General features: G+C 39.8%; 2 protein-coding genes across 6 annotated transcripts in view; both read right to left on the reverse strand.

The window, feature by feature from the left end:
• Positions 1 to 2: 2 nt before the first annotated feature.
• LOC133836486 (alkaline phosphatase 4) lies at positions 3 to 3971 on the reverse strand. Its single transcript, XM_062266999.1, has 3 exons — positions 3580 to 3971; positions 1569 to 1810; positions 3 to 1492 (listed from the first exon to the last, which is right to left on the reverse strand). Exons 1-3 carry the CDS (start codon positions 3743 to 3745, stop codon positions 47 to 49), a joined length of 1854 nt encoding a protein of 617 aa, XP_062122983.1. The 5' UTR covers positions 3746 to 3971; the 3' UTR covers positions 3 to 46.
• Positions 3972 to 5615: 1644 nt separating this feature from the next.
• LOC133837221 (serine/threonine-protein phosphatase 2B catalytic subunit 1) overlaps positions 5616 to 20187 on the reverse strand; it is a 109309-nt gene continuing 94737 nt past the window's right edge. The window contains exons 1-13 of one of the 5 annotated variants that reach the window (XM_062267895.1): positions 11495 to 11616; positions 10551 to 10843; positions 8994 to 9325; positions 8817 to 8928; positions 8484 to 8629; positions 8127 to 8344; positions 7977 to 8070; positions 7582 to 7707; positions 7420 to 7501; positions 7079 to 7153; positions 6792 to 6876; positions 6627 to 6724; positions 5616 to 6222 (exon numbers count right to left, since the gene is read on the reverse strand). In XM_062267895.1, the coding sequence (XP_062123879.1) occupies positions 5909 to 6222; positions 6627 to 6724; positions 6792 to 6876; positions 7079 to 7153; positions 7420 to 7501; positions 7582 to 7707; positions 7977 to 8070; positions 8127 to 8344; positions 8484 to 8629; positions 8817 to 8928; positions 8994 to 9325; positions 10551 to 10749 (1881 nt within the window). In that variant the 5' untranslated portion in view covers positions 10750 to 10843; positions 11495 to 11616 and the 3' untranslated portion in view covers positions 5616 to 5908. Of the gene's footprint in view, positions 6223 to 6626; positions 6725 to 6791; positions 6877 to 7078; positions 7154 to 7419; positions 7502 to 7581; positions 7708 to 7976; positions 8071 to 8126; positions 8345 to 8483; positions 8630 to 8816; positions 8929 to 8993; positions 9326 to 10550; positions 11007 to 11494; positions 11621 to 20187 lie in introns of those variants that run through there. The other 4 variants (XM_062267894.1, XM_062267896.1, XM_062267897.1 and 1 more) reach the window with 4 other exon arrangements.

A 20187-nucleotide genomic window follows, 5' to 3' on the forward strand; every position in this document is an offset into this window, starting at 1 on the left:
GATTTATGAGACACCGTTGTTAAACTAAATCATTTTTATTAGCTTGTTAAGCAAAGTTAACTACAAAACCCGTAATACTAGACAACGACATATATCTTCCATATATATGTAAGGAATTGTGCCAGCTTAGAGCAGGCTGGCGACCAAACAGGAGGCCAGAGAGAGGAGTTCGAGTGTCAGGGCGACAGCGTTGCTTGTGACATTGTGGACATGGTCCTCGTGTTTTTTCCGAGTGCTGCTTGCAGGAGTCATCATAGTTCTTGGCAGGACCCATACAGCCAGCATAGCTCATCACATAGGCTAGATAATTCTGCTCGAAAGCGCCGCGCACCAAACTAGAACCAGGTCCGCTGGCGAAGACAATCACATCCTCACCGCCATGCGTTTCATCTTTGAGTGCCAAGGTGGCCATGTGCCTGTAGGTGGGTGACTCCATTTCCGTCTTGGTGAACTGCTTCAGTGCCATCCACACATTGGAACTGTTCACGGGCTTAGTCTCGTTGGCCAAGTGATCAAAGTAGCCGGGTCCATTGGCATACGTGATGGTCTCGTACACCATGGGATCCCGGGGCTTGTGCAGATTGGCTGCACCCAAGATGTCAGCGCCTCGCTGCGGATAACCATTGAAGGTCACGGAATGCGAATGATCCGCGGTGACCAGAATCAAAGTCTCATCCGAATCGGTCATGTTAAGAGCCGCCTGCACAGCCAAGTCCAGCTCGTAGACTTCGTGGAGTGCGGCACGCGCATAGTTCTGATGATGTCCCTGATCGATGCGTCCTCCCTCCACAAGTAGGACATAGCCAGCGGATTTGTCACCACGTTCGAGCACAGCAATTGCAGCCTCAGTCATTTCCTGGAGCGAAGGTTCGCCTTCCTCGCGAGCAATCGAATAAGTAATGTGATTATTGCGGAACAAACCCATCAGATAATCCGTCTCCTTGACATTCACTTTCGCCAGCTGCTCGCGATTCGTGACCAGCGCTCCGGGCACACTATCGTTGGCATGTTGGAGGAGCCATTCCTGGGCCAGATTGCGTTCATCGCCTCGTGCACAAATTGTTTCGGTGCCGCCCTCGAATTTCACAGTGCGCACTTCGCTCTTGTTGAGTGCTCCCATGGGCGAAAGACCGCCGCCGAGGATTACGTTGAACTTGTTGCCAGGCGCATTCTCTACGAGCTGCCGGGCAATGTCAGCGTGTATGCCAACGGATTCCTTGGGTACCTCCGTATCGCATTCCCAGTCACGATGATAGATGCGAGCAAAGGTTGCAGCTGGCGTTGCGTGTGTGATGCGAGTGGTGGTCACGATGCCGGTGCGTTTGCCTTCGCTTTGGGCCCAGTCCATGATAGAATCGAGACGTCCCTGGGTGGCATTCACCTTGGAGCGTGTGGTGTCCATGCCAATGGCGCCATAATCGCTCTTCACACCCGTAAATATGGCTGTGGCTGTGCCCGCCGAGTCCGGAACTTGCTTATCCACATTGTAGGTCTGTGTGTTGAGATGAGGTTGAATTGAGTGTCTAACCGAATCGAACTTGTTATCGCTTGATCGCTTGATCACCTACCTTGGCCAAACCGGTGTAGGGGAAGTCATCGAATGACAGCGTCTCCTCCTCGCCGTGACCGTGCTTCAGATACTGCCCCTTATAGATGCGTCCAGCGCTAATCGTTGACAATCCCATGCCATCGCCAATGAAGATGATAATGTTCTTCGCCTTGCGTTTATACGAGTTTTCCTTGGTCTTCTGCGCCTGATCGATGATCTTCTTCAGCTGCCTTAGACCTACGCGACGCCAGAATTGCGCATCTGTGATGGAAATGGAAATTAGCAAAACACATCGAGTAAGTCACGGTCGTAGTTACTACGACTATAACTACCTATAGCTAGATACTTATTCATGACATTTCGATGTCGATGTCGCTTTTTAATTATTTCTAGTGAGACCCACTTGACACTCGCCCGTACTGCTTTGATCGTTACTAGTATGAACCGCTCTTGCTAATTATTTAGATTTAGTTTTTTTGTTGTTTAGTTTCCTATATAGACGACGCAAATATCTGGAAGTCGCTCGTTGAGCACACAAGGCCCATTAGAAGCGTTTCCACAAAACGGTTTGAGGGTCTATAAGCTTCTCTACCTTTGCGGTGAACCGATGTTAGCTTTACAAAAATATTCCATTTCTCTATTCGAGACATTCTATTTCTGGACTGGGGTTTACTTAGCTGTTAAATTAACTCAGTTTGCCGCTTGGCAATTTATGGATTCTAGCTTTAGTTAGATAAACTACAACAACTACTTTGCTGACAAATTTGCATTCATTTATTGTTATTTTTATAAGCGAGAAATTATATTTTAAATGCAAAATAATAAAATATGACAGACAGCAATTATCAGGCCTCGTCATCTGTCGAAATTTCAAAATAAATTATAATATTTCTTTATTTCTTTTTACAAAATTTATTCGATGAATATATAAAATGCATTTGTCTCTAGGTTCTCTGTCAATTCGACAGCCATTTAATAATATTCGTTTTTTAGATATACCATATTATAGCATTACTTCTTTAATATGCAACAGGTGTTATCATGTTTCCCCTTTGTTCGCTCCCCCAAAAAGCCAAGAAACCTCGACACTGACGCACGTTACAGTTAAGTCGCGTTGTTCGACTGCTAATTTGCATTGTCAATGAAATCGAAACTAATAAATAACTAAAAATGTTTTTGAGCAGTGTTAAGTTCTTGCTACAATTAACACTATAATTGCCAGAATGTGATCTTACCAACGTAGCGTTTAACACCTGTGAAGCTGTTTAAAAGTGTTCTAATTAATTGCTATTTGTACTTTGTTTGCCATTTGGTTAACACGCAATTCGACGACGTTTTTGTATCTTAATTAGAAATTTGTTGTTGCCAAATTGAAATGCTGTCAGCACAGAAATTTTCGACATACGTAATCTGGCGAATTCCATTATAATTGGAAAATCGTGCGCGAAATTTGCTATGCTATCTACCAACAGGAAGTTGAGGAACTAATTCCGATTGATTTTTCATTACAATTTGTAAGCGCAGTACATATGATATTCATATAATTAAAGGGGTTTCCCCCAGTTGAGGGCTGTACTTTGCTTCATCTGCGATGTACAGAATAATTGTCTATATATCACGTGTTTATTGCAAACTGGATTTGAACACTAAATACAACATAGAATTTACAATTAAAAGTGCTGGCAATGATAATAATTATTGCTTAAGTACTGAAGCTTGCTCTATAAAAAGCAAATCATTAATTGCAATAGTAATTTTTTTTTTTAGTTGATAGATGTTCAAATAATTAGAGATCTGCACTTGATACAAGGTTTTCACTCACAAGCCAGACCTTGAAAATATGTGCTGCGGTCGCCACAAAAGTACTTTTTTCACTTTATACTTCTAAGATTGCATAATTGAATTGAACTCAAATAGCTGAACTGGAACTAACACGTAGTAAATATAACGGCTGAATGCGCCATAATAGTCAACGTGTTGTATATTGCATACTATTTATATATTCTATAAGGAATTTTTCGGAAACGCACCTTCCAACCCGCTGTCTTTGTCCTGTTCCAAAGCCGGATCGAGCTTAAATTCGGGTCCAATGTCGCCGCCAGCGCTGAGCGTTTGAATCAATGGAGGTGGCTGCACTGTGGCCGCCCAAGTGCCGATGAAGAGGCCACAGGCAATTAGAAGAACAACGGGATGCATCTTGAACTTGTTGAATTGTCGTTGAGCTGCCGACCGAGATTGAGTTTTATTTATATATATCACAGATTTTGCTTTATGTGGGTGTGTGTGTGAATACGTTTGGAATGCGTTGGACACTTTTAGCAGTCCATTAAATTTTGTAGAATGCGATTTAACGGAACGGATCAGCGAATTATAACCGAGCTCCCGCCTACTGTGGATTGTCACAATTAGCGACTGACGTCTCCGTAAGCCCTGAAGCGCCGTTATATGGAAGCACGATCTATTGGCTGCCGCCTACACACACATCGGTTGTGCACGAAGTTGACACACGACAACAACGCCAACAACGACGACTACGCGAATCGGCAGTACGAGTTCTCGCAATGGCTTTACCTCTATTTCGAATTGCAGCGCTGATAAAACGATTAAACAGTAACTTATTGTCTGGCACATTGACTGGCTTGGCGAGCTTGACGGGCTTGAGGAGCCCTCCAACGTTCATTTGGCCACATAAATCTTTATTGTATGATGTTTGTTTCGGGTTTACGACTTGTTTGGGTTTTAGCATGTGCCAATCCGGTGAATTACGGCTTTCGTTGCACGTGTATCTGGTGTCGTCGGCTGCTGCGCGTTGACTGATTTCTGACTGATTTGTTTTTTATCAGTTGACCGAAAGCGGATGCCGTATCTCTCATTCGTGATGCAGATGAATTTATTGCTTGCTTAGTTCTTTTTCGTTGAATTGATAAAACTTTTCCTTATGACGGGCGCAGCGAAAACAAATTAAGCCAACAACAGTGCGTATGCGTAATGTTTGCGCTATCCGAATATTGGGCAACATATTTGCGTTTATCTCGCAATCTGCAGCCTGAAATCAGAGAATCTTTGAATGCCAGTTCAACCCCGGTCAATGTCATACAATTGTCATTCGTTTACAAAGGCGCCAACACTTTGTAGTGCACAAGTATTACACGACATTTGATCTAAATCTTTACTATATTCCATAATAAAAGATTACCGCATTCGTATAAAATTGGAACTATTGTCCCATTGTTGACTAATCTGTGCATCAAATCTACAATTTTAGTTCAACTCTTCTGCAGAGCTGTCTGCTTTTAGTTACTAATTCATAAATCGCTCAGTTGTTGGACAGTTTTGTTGGTTTGTTTGTAAACGTGATAGTTATGCTCAAATTTTGTTGCGTCTCAGTTTTATCTCGTATGCCGGAACTTTACACAAATATTTTGATCTTCTTAGCCGATACTCACTGCGACTTAAAAAAGTTTTTGGTGTTGTTAATAATATCATTTGGTGCTTAAAACTAATTCCTAGCTAAGCTATCGTCGTATTAATAAAGATATGTCGATAACATGATATATAGCGCTTAATTTCAGTCAGACATTTGGACATCAAACTAAAGCGTGCTTTCTCTTTGCTAATCATACAATGAATAGGGTCAGTGCTTGTTAGTGTTCACTGTAGTCTCTAAAGGGTTTAGTTCCCACTATCTGTGTGTTCTGATTGCGCACGTTTTTTAATGTGCACTGTAAAAGCTGAACACAAAAAAAAAAGCGAGTATGAAAAACTTCAATTGGAATTGACGTTAAGCAATGACTATTATGATGATTGTCGTTTACTCTTGGTTAATTATTACAGTGTAGTGTTTTATGACTCGCGTTTTTCTTTTGTTGATCTGCTACGCTTGACTTGTGCTGCTGTCAAGTCGACAGCTGTATTTGACATTGGTTTGCTTCTCTCCTCCACCTGCGATCCCGATTGTCACTCGAATAATTCAAATATCTAAAACGCAACAATTGTATCTTTGGTGTGCGAGTTTGGTTCAAGAGCTGTTTAAATATATATAAACAATATTTTATGTTATTTTTTTGTTGTTTTTGGTTCGCTATTTGCTGTCAGGTTTATTAAAAATTATTCATGTCACGTATAAATTTTCACTAGTATATAATATGTATTATATGTATTGCATTTGCTTCCACGAAAGTTCTACACATTAGAAATGAATTGCTTCTTAAAAATTTGTGCTAAAAACAGAAAATAAACATATTTTTTTTAGCGCAATACAGAAAGTAAATCGAGTGAATTGAACTAAACTGAGAGAAAATTAACTAAAAATAAATAAAAAAACGTGTTTTGCAATGACTAATCCTTGATCCAAGTTGACTATGAGAAACGCTTCGTTGTGTAACCGCTGCGCACGTTGCTCGTTGTGGCCGATCTAACGGTAGTTCTGGTCGTTTTGGTCAGGGTGGCATCACTGCTAGCAGCAGAGTTGCCATTGCCATTGCTGTTCTTAGCTGTGCTGCTGTTGTTATTGTTGTTGTTGCTGGTGCTTGTGCTGCTGATTGTTGTGATGCTGCTGCTGCTGGCACTCATCGTTAGAGGCCGACGTGGCGGCATTCGCTCATTGACGGCATCCAATCCCTTGGCCTCGGCAAAGGAGTGAATATGTGACGCTGCGGTCAGTCCTTGCAGAGCTAAAAGCAAACAAAATATTGGGGATAATAAGTGGAACATTTTTTTTTAGAATTATATGAAAAGAACATTTTAAAAATAACTTATTATTAAAAAGAAAACCGAAAGACAATTTCGAATATTTCTACTTAAGTAGTTTATATTTACAAAGAAAAGTTAGAAATCTATAGTACTAAATTAAAAATATACCATTGAGTGCAAAATATACTATATTGTCATCCAAATTAAGTAAGACCGCATTGCAGTAGAAGTTGTTTCCGCTTACAAAAGTATTTCTTAAACAACTTCTACTATTTTTATCTAATCGCAACCAAAATTTAAATAGTATTGTTATTATTGTACTATACTATATACTATACTATATATACAAAAAATCGTCACTCTAGCTTCCCTTATTTAAACTTACCCTCTTTGAGCGAATCACGTCCACGAGAAAGTGCGCCGACTGGCAACGCGCCCGTTGGCGTCAGACCCTTTAGTTGTAGGACGCTCTCCGATTCTTCCCTGCAAAGGTGTACAACAGTTTGAAATGCTTAAAGCAATCTCGCCTATTGGCCGAATCTCTGCTCACCTCAGTACAGAAAATACACGCGACATTTTGCCAATGGCGCGTATCTTGTTCCGAATAATCTCTTTGCGCAGCGCCGACATTGAAGCTGTGCGAAATACATTGAAACTGAATTAGTTTTTGCATGTCGATACGCGATATGCATCTACAATTTAACAAAGGTGGCAACTCTGGCAGATGTACTACTTATTTTGGGAAAAGCTTTACGACGCCAAAAGCAGATCAAAGCTGTGCAAAGCTTACGTTAAGCTCTCGAGCAGAAGCGCGCTGCGGTTCAACACTGAGCTTACCTGGCTTACTGGGCGTATTATTGTTATTGTTATTATTCACGTTCGCCGGCACGAGCACAATTTTCTTTCGCAGCTCTACGACGTTTTGTTGTGGGTTGTGGGGAGTTGTGTAGGATAGTTGTTGTTGTTGTTGTACATACAAATTGTTGTAGTTGTTGTGGTTTTTTTGTTATTACATATTTTGTGTGCAGATTCAGAGAATAGTAAGTCAGTTTAATACAAGATTAAATTGTAATTTTGTGTGTTGTACTATTTGTTACGTATACGACACTTAGACATCAACACAGACACTAAACATGGAGACAAGGATACAGAGGTATACACGTAAATTTTATACATACCTTCCTCCAGCTCATCATCGGGACCCGCGACGAGTTCATCATCTGAGCAAATATTGAGCACATTAACCAACATCTCGGTCACCTAGCGAAGCAGAACGACACAAAGATAACTTTGCAATAAACTTGAATTATTCAGCGGAGGGGTCGAAGTTGTGTTTTTACCTTCTCGCCGACGAAGGGCAACGACCAGGTGAAGACATCCATGAAATTGGGCAACCAGTAGGGATGTGGCGAGCAATTGAATTGTCTTATGTTCATCACGTTGTTCTCATACTTGAGCACAGCTGCCTTTTGTCAAATGTTCGACAATGGGTTTTGACAATATTTTTTCGTTTGCGCATCGCATTGCGGTGACGGCGACGGCGAAAAGCATGAAAAACAAAAAGGGAAAAGAAATATTTACGGAAAATACTCGCAGACTTGTGCAGTAGATGGTGCAGCTAAAATGATTTGCGTATGGAATTTAAAAATAGATAAACGCCAACAAAATTTCTTCATCCATTTCTTCAATATACAAATGTGCCAAAGTAAAGTTGATCGTATTGGCCAACTCATACCTTGTTGTTGTAAACATCCAAATAGTTTGGCGCCGAAAAGATGGTGATCAGTGATGGGAAGCCGGTTACTTGATTCTTACGATACATGCGATAGCTGAAAATAAAAATAGTATTAAGCGAAATGCAATTTTAAAACAAACCTTAGCTTACCCCGCATCTTGTGCTTCGTGAGCTCGCACTATGGACAAGAGATTGTTCTTTTGGAGAAACTCACAGCAGGCCGCATAGCTGAAGAAGTAGGAGCAACCGCGTACAGAGTTGTGGGAAAAGAAATCGTTGCTCTTCTCATTACCAAAATCCTCCAGCGGATCGGACCACAATAGATCACACATGGGCCCATAGGCGGGTGGCTCCCTGAAGCGATTCAGCTGCCAAAAAGAACAACAAGAGCGAAACGAAACAAAAAAAAAGCAAAGAAAGAAAATGAAAATGAAATCAACAACAAAAACAACATTGACAGATGATTGTAAACATTTCAGCGAGACATTCGCCTGCCAAATTTATTACCGTCTTGATGTCGTCGAGTGTGAAAATCTCTGGCGATAGCCCGCCGTGTATGCACAAGAACTGCTGGTTGAGCAGCGCGGCGAGGGGCAGGCAGTCGAAAGCTTCCATGCATGCATCGTAAATACTTTCCGAATATTTAATAATGCCTGCAACAGACAAGCAAAAGTGAGAACGAAACCGACAATCGACAACCGACAAAAGGTGGTGGCATTTAATGCACTTGTTGCGGCTCTCAAAAGAGCCTTAAACAAATAATTAAACGATTGCGAGTGGGCAAATCGCAATAGTATAGATTTGTGTTATTGCGAAATGTAGAGAATAAAATTTGCTTACACTCCTGTTTAAAGGTGAAGTATTCGGTTAGATGACGGCACTCGTGATTGCCGCGCAGCAGCGACAACGTATCTGGATAGGTGATCTTCAGCGACCATAGATAAAGCACACACTAAAAGAAGAGAGAGAGAGAGATGTAAGCATGAAAACTGTATGCTGCAGTTGACACTCACTTACCTCTATGCTGAAGTAGCCTCTGTCCACGTAGTCGCCCAGAAAGAGGTAGCGTGTGGTGGCTGGCGGACCGCCCACCTCGAACAGTTTGACCAGATCAAAGAACTGTCCGTGAATGTCGCCGCACACTGTGATCGGCGCCTCCACATCGATCATGTTCTTCTCTTCGCGCAGCAGGTTAGCGCCCTCGTTGATGATGCGTAGCGCAACGGACTCTTCGATGCGTCCCTCGAGCAGAAAATGCTGACGCAGCACATCAAAGTTGGGCTTGCCCGTCTTGGGATCATCGTACACCTCGGACATGGTCAATTTGTGTGTGGGCGGCAGGGGCACATCTGCAGAAGAAGAAGTAAGTGAACAACTTCGTTAACATATGCGTATGCGTAATTAATTGCGTATACGCAGTGTGCAGCGTCTCTGTTGTGCATGCTAACGAGCTGCTGCAACTTAACGCCAATACTACGACTACAATATTTCTGAGTTGGCCTAGCTTGGCCAGATTTACGAGGTACGCAAATATGCCCCATGTGGCATGTGCCAGCGAATGCACATGAATTTCTACGCTAATTACGAAAATTTGAATGAGTGAATATAAAAGTCGAAAATTGATTGGCACACACAAAAACAAACACACAGTCAAAACAGAGACAGACAGTCGGGACAGCAGTTGGACAGACGAACACGACGAACGCGGCCTGCACACATTTGGATTGTCATAATCTCTTGGGAAAATGTTCAAATTTCAGCGGAATACGCCAATAAAAATGTAATATATAACGCAAGACAAATGCTGTTTATTATAGCTGCTTAAATTTAATTTAAATTCAATTTTATCATGCCATAAACTGTGATTATAACAATCAATGCAAGCGTATGTTGGCGTATATGGCGCAGTCCTCTAATAGTCCATTTGCTTGAGTATAAACCTATCAATTGGGTCAAGGTCATTCCTGCACATTTAATGAGGAATTGGTAATTACCCCATGAAAATTGTACATTAAAAATGACAGCAATTATTTTTCTTGGCTGAAATTCAATTCGATTGACAGTTAATATTTTTTTTTCTAACATAATTCTACTATATGTGAATCGTAAAACAAAGGAAATACTTAAAGAAAATAATATTAAAAAGAAATGATTCAAGGAAAAGATATGTTTATGGCAAACCTTGATTTGCTAATAAAATATTAAGAGATTATATATAATGGCATATTAATAACCTAGCCAGAGCATTAACATTAAGTTTTTGGACAACACAAAACATCACGAGACAAATTTGAAATGTTTTTAGACTAAAATTTAATAACTAGCCTGATGAAAATATTTAAATTTCAAAGGTAAATTAATTACTATTGATATGAATGTTGTTAATTTAGTTTAGATATTCAATTTAAATATCAAAATTTTTATTTATATAGACACCATAAATTTAAATAGAAAAGCTAATTCAAGAAATGGAAGCAATCGATATCAAGGATGTATCTGGTTAATATCTTGTATTCTCAATATTAAATTCAAGTGACTTAAAAGCTATTTTAAAAAATTGATATCAAACTGTACCATCGACAATGCGCTCCCTGGTTTTTGTGTATTGCATTTTCTGTTTGCTCCCGCTCCCCGTCGCATCTGATTTCGTTGCTGATGCTGTGTTGGAGGAGGCCTTTGATGAGGATGATGATTTGCTTGTTGTTTTGTCCGTGCTGCCACTTTTGGCCAGCGAAGATTTTCTCGTGAGCGAACTTCGCGACGTTGTGGACATGTTGTTGATATATTTTATTTATCTGGTTTATGTTTTTAATTATTTCTTTTTTCTTTGTTTTTAGTTTCCTAATGTATATGCTCTTAACTGTCCGCTGAAATTCACGACGAATTTGTTTTTATTTTTCGTCTTTATTTTGGCGTTTCTTCTTTTTTTTGGTTTTGTCTTGTGTTAAATTTCTACTGCTTGTTTTTTTTATTACTTTTTTAATATAAATTTTATGAGATGAAATTCTTGTTGTTGCTGTTGCTTTAGTGCTGCAAAAAAAAGTTAGTATCGCTAAAAATTAGAAAATTATTTGCCTTTGGCCGAGACAGAAAGACACACACAAACATGTGTGTAAGTATATATTGGGCAATAAATAAAATTTGTTGTTATTTGGTATATGTATCTTTTTATTTATTTATTTTTAGCCAGGCACTAGCAAATACTAATAGAGACAGCTCCTCGGACAATGTGTATTAACACACACACAAACACACACACTGAATCACAAAAATACACTCAATATAAATGCCAAGCAATTAATATTTCAATTTTGTGCAATTATTCACAAATTTATTAACTTTTCACTTGGCAAAGGGCAACATTTTAGCTCAGCCATATAACGCTTTGACACTTTGTGCTAATTAGATAGAACACAATGTAACATTATTTATCACAATTATATGTGAACTTGCATTTGTATTATATTTGAAAATGTATTTTTAAATATTTGAATTTATTTATGCACTTTGTCACACACTTTGCACCGTTGCAGCAGCCTCAGCAGCGTATCCTTGTGGGCTTTATTTGACGCGATCACGGACTGGCATTTCCACCAAGTTGGCGCGTCGTGATTTCCCTCGATACTGAAAGCCGAGCGAAACAAAATTTTCGAATACAATTTTTCGCAAAACGACTCGCCAGAGCTAGACAACATCAAAGACACATTAAAAACAACGATCAACGCATCGACAAAACAGCGAACGTTCGTTCGGCTCCTCGCTCTTTCCGATCTCCGATCTCTGATTTGCGATCTGCGATCTCTGATCTGCTGAGATCTTTAGGCTGATTTGACGCTCTATCGCCGAGAGTCCAGTCTTTCCCTTTGCCGCTGCCCTTGACTGCTCGATTGTGGTCCTCTGTTAAAAATAAAAAAAATATATACTCTCGCCAATCTCTCTCGCAGAGTTCGCGGCTGCTGGCAGCATAACAATCTCAATCTCTTGTTTATTTATTGGGTTAATGTGACACACACGCGATTATTGGCTGTTGTTGTTGTTGTTTTTGTTAATTTGTTAATTTGGCCTCCATAAACATGACCACCTCCAAGGCATGCTCCAAAGCAACATCCGTTGTTGCAAACAGTCGACGCTCCTCTCAATGTTTTTCAACTTGACCGTGAGTGAGACATCTCCGCTCTTTTGTCCAATGTCCGACGTCCGCTGTCTGTTGTCGGTTTGTCCGTGATATTGTGTATGCGTGCTCGGCCAGAAATTGGGCGCCAATAGGTGGGTGTCGCTATAATTATACATAGTCTTGACTTTGTGCGCGCCTCGTGCAAAAATATATATCCTAAATGCATACATACAGACGCCGTACTACGAATCTGCTGTCTCTCGGCGATTTCTCCAACAGATCGCTTCGATACGGCGGGTTAATTGCCCATCGGATATTGGGAAAGCGTACAAGAAAATACTTTTAAAGTCCATTTTACTATTTACTTCTACAAAGTGTTTTCGAAATAGCAGAAATAATTGTACCACAAATTCTTTAGCAACGTTTTATTATGATATTTAGGTCACAAAGTGGCAGACATAAAATATTAATATTTTTCTTTGAAAAAGTAAAATTTAAAAATTTACTTTTAAAATGTATTTACTTATTGAGATTAAAGGGTATTTAAAATTCGTGTTCCTAGTTTATTTAGTTATTTCAATAGATTCGACTTATTAGAAGAGAGACAACATAAGCTGAGAAAGCGTGGCAATATTTTAATAACAATTTGTGTGAGGGGGAACTTGTTGTTGTCGCTGTCGCAGTCATTGATGTCGTTGTCGTTGTTGTTGTTGCTACTGATGACAGTTCTTGATGGTCAATTAATATGTATTTATCTTAAATGAATATATTGTATTTTCTCGTGATATGTGTATTTATTTGAGCGATCTTCGCTGACAAGCACAAAACTAGCACCTGCTTAGATCGGAATAGAAATTTCGCATAGAATTCTTTGTGCATTCCAAGGGACTGAACCTGAACATGGCATTGGGATTTGGCCAAGATCACGCCCACAACACAGTATATTTGATAGACAAAGGCAAATCACCAGATAAAAGTCACAAAATCGCATACTATATTAGAGTGAGACAGAGATGGAAGCATCCATGGAGGAGGAGGATGCATCGATACCTTTTTTTTCTTGGCACTGCGCTGACAGCAAACTCAGTCTGTCCGCTGTCTGCTGTCCCGTTGTCCATTTCAGCTTTGTCTACACATCTGCACTTATTATGATTCGTTATATCGATGAACACCGAACGCTGGCCGAAAGAAAAGTGTGGGAGGTGTGGAGGGTGCCTGGGTGCTTTGGCAATGCTCACTGTTTTATATACTTTACTTATTTATAAGTATTTATTTTTTATAACCGCAAAATCGTTGCCAGCATTTCTTGAACGCAATTAGAAGGGGCCCCCAATGCCGTTGTCGATGCCGATGCCGTTGCCATTTGTCGGTGTTGTTGTTATTGTTGATTTCGATTTTGTTGTTGTTATTGTTGTTGTTGTTGGTATTGTCGTTGTTGGGCACTGACCAATGGTCAACGCTGCGCACTTGAAGATTCATCTTGAAGTCATCTGTATGTGATTAATTTGAACACGCGCTAAATTGATTAGAAAAATGTTTTGTTTGGGCTGCTGCCATTTGCCCAATGAGTACCGAGTACTCGAAGATCGTTGTTGTGTTTATCCACCGCATATTGTATGCTTTGTGAATGTTGAAGACGCTTCTGTATTGAGGGGTGCTAATTTTGTTGCCTAATTTTGTGCAAAATACGATGGCGAAAATATTTCTAGTCAAGTTGAGTCAAGTCGCTCGCATATCAAAGTTGACACTTGTACATTCATTTCAGCACATGTTTGCATTTCAATTTGAATTTCAATTTGTATTTTATTTTTAACATCTTTTGCCCCCACGAATATTGAATATACTCGTACAATGAACAGAGCGCGTACGCTACACACTAAAGTGTGCACTTATTTATAAAACAATGTTTTTTATGGTTCGCCGCTGATTCAGTCTTTTTGGCTTCCTGGCCTATAAACAAACGCAAAGCAAAAACCAAACAAATAGAAAATAGAAAAAAACATAATATTGACACGTAGCAAAAACAATTCATTCATTGTTTGAACTTTTCTTTTTTCTTGCTCTTGTTTTTGTTTTGGTTTAAATATATCTTCAGTTTTTGGCACTTGAAAATTACGTAGCCGAATTGCTTCATTTCAATTAGAATTATGCATTTATTTTAACATGGATCAAGTGGTTCAAATATTCTTGACTAAAATGTATTAAAGAAAGATAGAATTTGTCTTAAAGCGTGATATAGAATACGATCAAATAATAATGTGGTATTTGTTCTGTTACGCTTTGGTGCTGGAAATATTAATGAGAGCTTTTTTCAGAACGTTTAGCGAGTGCTGCAACCAATTCGACAAGCTTTCTGTTAATGTTAACAGCAATGTAATGGCAGCATACTGTTATCGTTAACATTGCGATATTAAGACGATGTGGTTTTGCTTTGTGTTTGCACTTCATTTTTTGTTTTGTCTGCAGCATTTCTGTCTGCGGCAGCCATTTTACAAATTGATAAACTTTGCAGTTATCATTGTTTATGTATCTTTTGCCCATGTGTACCAATCTCTTGACTTGTTATCATTGTTTTATCTCCTCCCACACACACACGCGTTTCTGGCGTTTCTGCTGCCGCTGCCAAACATTTGGCAAATGTTTTTCTTTGCCTTTTGTTTGTTTGGGATTTGCCGAGGCATCCAAAAAAACAATAAGAAAATGCTTCAGATATACGAGTATAAAAAATCAACGTAAAATTATGTCGAATTGATTTATTGACTTAGTTATTTAGGCTCTCATAGGCAGGCTTGTACATAGTTGTTGTTGTTGTAGTTGGTGTTGTCTGGGGCAGAATGAGTTTTTTTTTTTGTGGAAGCGAACGGGAGTGAAAACCTTTTCTTGTGCTGCTTTTGTTTAGCTGTTGTCAGTTGCCAGCAATAACAAGACCCTGGAAAAGCCAGTGCAAATATTTAGTTTTCATTTATGCGTTTTTCTTTTGAATGTTTTTCTCGTTAGACCCATTTCGAGTTTAACTCGATTTGTACTACCAGGCAAATACCCGTAGATATAAAAATGCTCCTAATTGAAAAGTATCTGAGTGCTAAAGTGAGCTTTTGGGTTTTACATTTCGTTGGGTTCCTGGCCCATAAAAGTATGCTAGCCTTTTTTGTCAGGCAATTTGTGTTTGGGTGAAGTAGAGGTCAGTTTTCGTTTACTCTGCAATGGAAACATTAACATAATTCTAGGAGAAAACACTTGTTGTTTAACTTGAATGGAATTCCTAAAAATTAGAATAGCAATTAAAAGAAAGCGAACGCTAATATAAATAGTTTAAAGAATGTGCTGACAAATCTGTATTGATAGAATGCGCAATCATTAAGTGACCAATTGATATTATTGCTGAAAGCTGATGACTTGACTTTGATTTCCATTCAATTGATTATGCACTGCACGTTGCCGCATTAATTGACACACACGCGATTCATTGGCCTGTGCTGTCTGACACCTCCTCCGATATTTGCTTCGTGTCTCGATATATATCCGCAGCCTCCCCTCACAGTTTTTCCTTCCTTCTGGGTGTATGTGTGTGTGTATATATTTCTGCTAGATTTGATTTATATGGGCTGCAAATTGACGGTGCGCTATCGACGCACGTAAATGATTTTCATTTTCCAATCATAACATTACGCGTGCTTGCACTGCCAAATGCTCAGCTGGTAATGTGCCCCATGCTTCCAATCGAATCGACAGCAAATCTATAACAAACTTGCGGGTGGTCTCTGTCTCTGTCTCTCACTCTCACTCTCGAGCTCACTCTCGCTTTGGCTTTGCCCTTTTCTTCTCTTTTTTTTTTATTGCAATCAAGCAAATTGAATTAACATATTGGGCCGACGGGCGAATTTAAGGGCAAAAGCGAGCGGGGCAAATACACGAGCAGGATGTTGATTGTGTACGACGATGCCACTGTTGTTGTTGTTATTGTTGTTGCTCTTGTTGTTATTGTTGCTCTTGTTGTTATTGTTGTAGCTGTCGCTTAAATTGTGATGGCAGATGGGGCGTCATTTCAATTATTTATGGCCTCATGCGCGACTTGTTTGCCTTTGTTAATGACGAGACGAAAGTAAAAAGCACAAAGTGCCAACAATCGGTAACTGCAGCCAAGAATTGCAGCAGCAGCAACACCAGCAGCAGAAACAGCAGCCGGCAGCAGGCATCTCTTCGTAAAAAAAAAGTTAATTAAAAGTGCAATCAAGCAACGATGAGGACCTGAACCAGAACCAGAACCAGGACGACGACATTTTGCTGCAACGACACAAAAAGGCCATTCAAGGGTGAACTTCAAAATGAGCCAAAACTTGTACAGTCTCGCCGCCTGCTGGCATGCTCGCATGGCTCGACGTATCAGCAGAAGAAATGGGGTTTGGTGTGTGCTGACATAAGCTTTAGCGCAAATACAGCCAAGCTTTTCCTTATACACACATTGACACAGTGGCACACCCACACACATACACATAAATTGCTGCAATTATAGGCGTCATAAATTATAAAATGTCGACGGCAAACAGCGATTGAAAGAGCTGCGAAGAAACGAAGATGAAGACGAAGAACAAGACGAAGACGAAGACGATGCTTGCAAAATGGGAAATGCTTTTAATTGATTTCCTTGGCTGTTGCCCTTGTACCTTTTTGTTCTTTGTTTCCTTGCCAAGATAAGTATTTCCTATCCTTTCTCGTTTTCTCTCTTTGCGTTTTTTCAATTCGTTTTTGTTTTCTTTTTTTTTTTTTACATCAAGTCCATCATTGATAATGTATAGTTTTTTATTTAGCTTTCTCAATATTCGCAAAGATTTCTCTGGAGTTTAAAGCAAAGTTGTAAAGATAAATTAATTAAAAATGCGCTTAACAGTTTTTCTATTCTATCGTTTTTGCATCGCTGATGATGATTTTGATTGACGCCCCGCAAAACTACGATAACTACGTTTAAAACTTCCACAAAGAACTCACTTTCCTGACACGTTATTAATTAGTGAAGAATGTGGCAGACTTATAAAAAGCTTTTATATATTTTAAAGTTGCTAATTTTATTAGCAGCTTAAAGTTGAGTATTTGTTTTCTCTAACCACAATAATTATTCAATCTATTATGCAGCTGTCAAACAATATAATTAATTACATGTTGAACTTTTCAACATTGATCCATCATTGAAATGATTGGTTTGTGGTTATTGGAAACCAAAAACATTCGTCAACAATAATTCGGCAAGGTGAAAACCAGATGCCAAAAGATACTTTCATTAACGATAATTCACAGACGACGACAACGACAACGACAACGACGTCAGCTAAATATAATATTGAGTAATTAGGAACTATGACCTGCAGCCTTTTAACAGCAGTCACAAGTCGCCCACGTTTGCGGTCATGGCCTTTGACATGGCCCGGGAAGGGACACAAAACGTTTTGCGTTTTGCGTTTTGGAAGGCGCGTGCATTGGACGCGCTTTTCAAATTTTGATTTAATATCACCTCCGGGTGCTTGAAGCCGCTTTGCGCTTCAGCCAATTAAAAATAACTTAAGTGCGCGCTACGTAAATTTCATTTCAAATTGTTGGTCCGACAAATTGAATAGCCACAGCTCCCCATCCCATCCAATTTATATATGTATCTATTTGCTTCGTCTCCCCTCACTCGGTGGCTTTGCTATTAGTTGGCAAATCATATTTATTTATTAATTGTAATTACATTGGACAGCTGGCATTAGGGGGGCGGACGTTTACTAGTCAGTCGACAGCTGTAGAGAGTAATAGATATTTCTATTTGTACATTTCAAAATCGTTTGCTTGACTTGTTTGCTCCCCAACCCCGATGCCAGCTTCTTCTCCGATTTCTTCACTTCAGCTAAGGCACTCATACTTGAGTTAGGGTTCTGGTAGTACGATATTTTGTTTGGTCTTGAATCGCAGCACAGCTTAGATGATGGCTACAATTTCTAGCACTACTTGAACAGGCTTAGTGTGAGTTCTCTCTTCAGATACACTGCTCACTTCAATTCGGGACGCATTGAATTTAAATAAAACTTCCGAATTTATGGTTTAAAGTTACTGGATCTCAATTTCAAGTAGGTGTAGATTATAAAAGCAGTTTGTTTTGTATTATCGATTTGGTTTAAATTTTGTGTGTAAAGCGCATTCGGAGTTCGTGGCAATGCAATTAGAAATTTATCATGTTTTTGCAATTTCGTTTTGCTATACTTAAGCGTATCTGTGTGAACTAGTCCATGTGTATGTCTGTATGTGTGTGTGTGTGCTATGCACTCAAGTAACAGCTGCAGATGAAAATTGCAAATGAAACTCAACTCTACTCGTGCAAAAAGGGCGGAAGAGAAGGTGAAGAGGAGTGCAGAGCAAATGGCAGGCAAGTGCTGCTCGACTTGTCTGGTCTAGTCGGTTCGGTTCGGCTCGGTTCGGCTCGGATCTGGTCTGGTCAGGAGGCATGAGGTCCTTTTGCTCGTTGCACAAATCAACATTAAGTACATGTAACTCCTGTAACTCACACAGACAGACACTCGCTCACAACTGGTCTTTGCTTGGCCTTTTGGCCTGGCGCAGCACTTGCTGGTGTCAAAGTTGCATGTTATTGCATCAACATTATTTGCTCTACGTCTATCTCTATCTCTATCTCTATCCCCATCGCTATATCCTATGTGTGTGTGTGTGTGTGTGGGTGTGCCATAAAAGTGTCAAACTTGAACTGAGCATACATATATACGAGTCTGTGTGAGTGAGTGTGTGTGTGGCAGTTCTTTGCGGTGAATTTTGTTATCGTCGTGCAAAGCTGCAGCCTGCAATTTACACTGATTAATTGCATTTCAAATGCTTTGGCCTTGGAGTTGGCAGCTGCGGCCAGCTACGCAATTGGGTTAAAGGGGATTGGCAGCGAGTCTACTGCAGTTGCTACTGCTGTGGCTTCATTTTGTTGGCTTCGGCTTTGGCTTTGTGGTTCACCTCGAGCGTGCAAACACAAGCAAATTCATTAGCAATGCGCTCAACAACGACAAAATCAAATTATCGAAAACTAAACGACTTTTGAATTAGCCCAAAAAACCTAAACCAGTTGCATAAATTCAAACAATTCATATCAGCAGAACCGAAACTTTTTCAATTTCGTATGCATTTTCCCAAAACAGAGGAGAACAGAAAACAGAAATGAGAAGAGCATAGAGAAAAAGAACTCAACGATTCGCGTGGAAAATGTACACATAACCCACACATTGAAGTGCTTGCAAGTGGATTGGCGGGTTCGTCGAGTTGATTGCTGGGTTGTTCCGGGCTGACAAAGTGTAACTTTTGCCACTGTGTGTACATTGAAACAATTTTATGCGCTCTGCGTGCCCTGGCTACATGAAAAGCAAATCGAAGATGAAGTGCCACTGCTGGACGAACAGACTTAGGGGCAGCCAAGGATGCCAAGGGTAGTGCCAGGGCGCCAGGGTGCCAGGGTGCAAACAGTTAGGGCATACCAGAAGTTAACCGCTGGCCACATCGAGCGAATCCCCCAAGCCCAAACAGAACAACAGAAAAAGTTGGGCGTGCACAGTGGCAAGTTTAGTTGGAGGGCGAAAAAACACAAAAGTCAATTGAGCCAATCTCTGGCACCATCATCATTGCCAGTCTTTTGCTGCACTGTCACTGAGACCTGATTTATCACAGACACTGTGTGTGAACTGACCACAAAAATATCAAATATTTGCTAGTTAAAGTTGAAATGTAAAATATAATATTTTATTTTTGCCTTGCATTGATTGACAATATTTTGTTCAATTTAATTTGTTTTTTTAACTTACCTTTGAACTTTAAATTTTCATATTTCTTCTAATTGAATTTGCAATAAATTATATTGTGGTTTTATTGTCTGTAATGCCAATTAGAGAAAATATTGCACATATATATATGAATATATTGATACTAATGATTGAAGAATTTCCTTTGATGTTTTTATTGGCATTTTATGCAGTGCTAGACAGTGTTCAATTTCAATTGCTTTATCGCTGATCAGGCGGCTGATTGCAAAGTCATTTTAGCCATCCCTTCATCGTATATGAATATATATAGCCTGAT

The sequence above is a fragment of the Drosophila sulfurigaster genome, chromosome 2R (genome assembly GCF_023558435.1).
Source record: "Drosophila sulfurigaster albostrigata strain 15112-1811.04 chromosome 2R, ASM2355843v2, whole genome shotgun sequence".
Lineage (NCBI taxonomy): Eukaryota > Metazoa > Arthropoda > Insecta > Diptera > Drosophilidae > Drosophila > Drosophila sulfurigaster.

What these genes read in the sequence shown, in the direction of transcription:
- LOC133836486 (XM_062266999.1), bottom strand. Translation starts at nt 3,745, where the DNA reads ATGCATCCCGTTGTTCTTCTAATTGCCTGTGGCCTCTTCATCGGCACT. An exon ending in CAAAGACAGCGGGTTGGAAG is followed by an intron (nt 1,811 to 3,579) that starts GTGCGTTTCCGA and finishes TTTCCATCACAG; the next exon opens with ATGCGCAATTCTGGCGTCGC. An exon ending in CCTACACCGGTTTGGCCAAG is followed by an intron (nt 1,493 to 1,568) that starts GTAGGTGATCAA and finishes CTCAACACACAG; the next exon opens with ACCTACAATGTGGATAAGCA.